The sequence below is a fragment of the Doryrhamphus excisus genome, chromosome 18, assembly GCF_030265055.1.
Source record: "Doryrhamphus excisus isolate RoL2022-K1 chromosome 18, RoL_Dexc_1.0, whole genome shotgun sequence".
NCBI classification, from domain to species: domain Eukaryota; kingdom Metazoa; phylum Chordata; class Actinopteri; order Syngnathiformes; family Syngnathidae; genus Doryrhamphus; species Doryrhamphus excisus.
Genome location: NC_080483.1, coordinates 1,444,100 through 1,448,438, shown reverse-complemented (window position 1 = coordinate 1,448,438; position 4,339 = coordinate 1,444,100). Strand labels below are relative to the sequence as shown.

Genomic DNA, 4,339 nt, shown 5'->3' with positions numbered 1-4,339 from the left:
GTAAACATATCAACTAGTCAAACTGAAGCATGTTGCTCAACAACAACAACAACAACACCACCACCAAAAAGAAAAGATATTGTCGATGCAGTTCACGGTGGCTGTGTGTGACGTCAACTACCACAGTGGCGCCTTTGTCTCGCCTTTGGTGGTTTTTAGATGTTTCTGACTCGTTCTGTGCGCGAACGTTAGCTGTCATCGCGTTCCGGGGGAGCCGAGCAGCGCGCAGGCTAGAGCGAGCAATCAGGTGTGCGGACAGCCGCGGTACAGCACACTAGGCCGGGGTGAACGCTCCGCAGTCGCTGTGTGTTTGAGGCTTCTTTTAGTCGTCGTATTTATTCCACTCGTGAAAACTGTTCGAGAGCTTCCCCTTTATGGTACATATGTGTGTTTGCATAACAGGCTAATTCATCATAGTTCTTTATTTTTAACCCTAATGTGTCCAAGGCATAAAAAGTGACAGGAAGTAATGTTTGTTGTTTTGATAAGCTTATGGGGCAAACACACAAGCACTGATATGCTGAAACCACAGCATAAGAGAAATGCTGGAAGAAAATGGAAGTTATCCAGGCCGCCAGGGGAGCCACACTTGAAGGATGGTCCTCTTTACAGACATAAGCGGGATGTCCGGAAAGCAACTTGGCTGACATTTTAAGAGGGGAACTAAAAAGGTACGTTTTTTTCATGTTGTTGTACAACGCTTGGCTGGAGTATTTTATTCTGCTGCCACGGAGCTCAAGAGAACCGGAGTACAGAGCCTGGGGAGCCACTTGCCGTGGCCCGGCAAGGTGTACTGTAGTCGGACACTTGCTTCGAGCAGCCCCTGTGCTGTCACGGAGCTCGGGAGAACATCTTATACAGTTTGTTTTGAGGGTTTGTGTGTGGTTTTGGCATTTGTAGGATTGTCCCGTTTTTGCATTATTTAGCATTTTTGCCCCATCAGCCATTGTACTACAATCCTAACATATTTGTTGACCAGTAATACGTTATAACGTCATCAAGTTTTAGTAGTTTTTCCACTGCGTCTCAATTCTGCAGGACACGGCTGGACTTTGTCATCAAACTGCATTCGATATTATATCCTGGGGTACCCAGCATGCCTTGTGGGTGCTTTATAAATAACAGTTGCAAGTGTTTGTGTTAGCGCTTAGTGGTAGTTACCCGCACAGAATAGTAGTTGATTGTTGTTGTTGTCAATGAATGTACTGGCACAGAGACAGCTTCCTGTACGAAGTATTTCATGTACAGCTGTCCTTCGTTATTGCAGTTAATTGGGTCCGAGCCGGGCCGCGATAGATTCATTTCCGTGATTAGTAATCAAATTGAATATTTTGGTAATTAGAACATAGAAGACCTGATTATGACTGATGATTATTATTATTAGAGCCCCGTAGACAAGAAATAACACCCCTATGATCACCTTTACACTCCTCTTATTCATTGTTTTCAACACATTGCGCAACTCCTATGCTGCAGAGACTCGGCCAGCTAGCAAGTTAGCAAGTAGGGTTGTGAACGATAAACCGATACAACTGCACATTCGATTTGACAAGCGAGAAATGCGTCATCGATGAAATGATGTGCCTTTTTACACGTTTGAAAGTACTGTAAGAATTTTTTATACTTTTATACAATTTCATTTTTCATTTTATAGCATGAAATTTAAAAAAATCTAAGCGTATCTAATCTTATCTTAACCCGTGTATCGAGATGCGTGTACATATAGGGTTAGCCTCAAATGAGTTCTAAACTTAAGAAGCCAAAAGCTGACCACTTCCACACGGAATGGGAGGAGAATTTTTTTTTTGTCTCTGTCATGCGAGACATGCTAAAGCTGACTCAATGACTTCATGCAGCGTTAAGGTAATGTCATGTAAGCTAATGTGTTTGTGTCATTACTGCCACCCGGGTACAACAATACTACATATCAATTGTATTCCAACACAATTTTCCTCACAAAACGGTGATTATTAAATTCTGAAAAAATGTCTATGACTATACTGTACAATGAAATGAGTGACTTTGCCATGGGTTGCTTTCAGGGCTGCATCATGGCCTTAAAAAGGAGAAGAGCGACATCCCCCTCCAGCAGCGTGAGTGGAGGAGATTTTGACGACAGCCAGGCTTCATCGCTGGTGTCGTCCAGCGGCAGAAAGAGGAGAAGGACCTCAAACATCCCGACCGTGGACCCTGTAAATGTCGCCCTTTTGTCACGTGCCCGTCATCACGACAATGGGCCTACATTCACGAAAGTCGTCACGTTGTGCCTTGCAGATCGCCGTGTGCCACGAACTGTACAACACAGTCAGAGACTACAAGGACGACCAAGGGAGGATGCTGTGTGAGCTCTTCATCAGGGCCCCCAAACGGAGGTGAGCACAAGTTACGTATGCACTTCCATGATGGATTTATATATTTATACGACATAAAACACAATAATTAGTTTTTACTGCTGCTTTCATAGGAGCACATCCTTTAACATGCTCAAGGATACAATCATTTGGAGGACAATTATTGTCTGACAAAATTTGTTTTCACGGCAGGTCTACATTTTTACAAACTGTGTGTGGAGTAGAATAGGAATGGAATATTTCCCACTCTGGTGGTAGAGTGGGAAATTTCCCAAAGTCACCTCAACTGTTAGTACAGTAAACCTCGGATATATCGGATTCAATTGTTCCCACTGGTTTTGTCCGATATAAGCGAAATCCGTTATATGCGTATCCCGGAAAATGTCCGTTTTACGCATATATGGGATTTATATCCGGTATATGCGTAAATGGGATTTTATCCGTTATAAAAAGGCACTTCCTTGACTATGTTTCCAATGTACCTGGACGCGCAGGCAACGCTGCAAACGCTGCAAATGACGTCGTATAGCGGCCTGTCACCATTCGGATTCGAATCGGAGCGCCACGATGCGGCCATCCGATATATGCCAGGGAAATTTCATGGAAATGCATTGGAACGGGACTGGAGATTTTGTCCGAAATAGGCGAAATCCGTTATAAAAAATCCGATATATGCAATGAATTTTTATTGGAAATGCATTACAGAAAAATCGGTTCTTTTTTATCTGTCCGTTGTGAGCGAATTTCCGATATATCCGAGTGCGATATATCCGAGGTTTACTGTAATGGCATATTTCCGAGTGGAACACAGGTCATTCCTGTTAGTCATGGCCTATTTTCCATTAGGTGACCTTTTGTCACCTCACAACAGCACAGGATGGTGTATGTTGTCTAAACTCTGTTTCAGACACAGTACAACAATATGAGTATCTACCGCAGGTACTACATAACGCACACTCAGAAGTACTTTCACTTATTTTTACCTGTGCACGCACACAAACACTTTCTTGTAATATTATGACTTAATTCATGTGACATTGCCATTTTTGTCTCATAATATTATGACTTTATTCTCCTAATATTTCATCATTAGTCCAGTAAAAATTTCCACTTTTTTCTCATCATATTGTGACTTTATTTTCCTACGTTTTCAACTTTATTCACTCCTAATATTATGGCTTCATATTGTGACTTTTTCTCATAATATTATGACTTTATTGTCCAAATATTTCAACTTCATTCTAGTAAAAATTAGACTTTTTTTAGTCATAATATAATTTTATTCCCTGAATATTTCAATGTTATTTTCTTAAAATTTTGATTTTTTTCCCCCGTCATAATAATATGGAATCGTTCTCCTAATATTTTGTTGTTATTCTCATTAAAATGGTGACTTTTTTCACATAATATTATGACTTTATTCCTCAAATATTTTAATTTATTCTCTTAAAATTTTGACTGTTTTATTGTAATATTATGATTTTATTCTCCAAATATTTAAAATTTATTCTAATTTTTTTTCCTCATTATGATTTTACTTTCATAATAGTAACTAACTTTACTCTCATAAAATTTCACCTTTTGTTCTGGGAATTTTGTAACTTAATTCTTGCAAAATTTTGACTTTTTAAAATTGTAATGTTATGACTTTATTCCGCTAATATTTCAATATTATCCCCTTAAAATTGTGAGTTTTTTTCCCTTCCAGGAACCAGCCAGACTATTACCACGTGGTGTCTCAGCCTATCGACATGATGAAGATCCAGCAGAAATTAAAGATGGAGGAATACGACGACGTGGAGCAACTCACCAGCGACTTTCAGCTCTTATTCAACAACGCCAGGACGTACTACAAGGTGACGGCTCGTGTTCAATACCTTCTGGAGGAAGTACGGGCTCGTCAGTGAGCCCTTCCACTCGGTGTCGCTGTAACAGCAGGCGTCCCAATACTTTTGTACACGTGGCGTGAAATCTTCTTTTCTCTTGCG

General features: G+C 40.5%; 1 protein-coding gene across 6 annotated transcripts in view; it reads left to right on the top strand.

Moving 5' to 3' along the window:
* Positions 1-4,339, top strand: part of pbrm1 (polybromo 1) — a 37,340-nt gene that overhangs the window by 5,550 nt on the left and 27,451 nt on the right. For 2 of the 6 annotated variants that reach the window (XM_058054260.1, XM_058054259.1), the window contains exons 1-4: positions 712-1,863; positions 2,043-2,192; positions 2,275-2,372; positions 4,060-4,207. In XM_058054260.1, coding sequence (XP_057910243.1) covers positions 1,786-1,863; positions 2,043-2,192; positions 2,275-2,372; positions 4,060-4,207 — 474 coding nt within the window. In that variant the 5' untranslated portion in view covers positions 712-1,785. Of the gene's footprint in view, positions 1-16; positions 672-711; positions 1,864-2,042; positions 2,193-2,274; positions 2,373-4,059; positions 4,208-4,339 lie in introns of those variants that run through there. The other 4 variants (XM_058054257.1, XM_058054256.1, XM_058054258.1 and 1 more) reach the window with 3 other exon arrangements.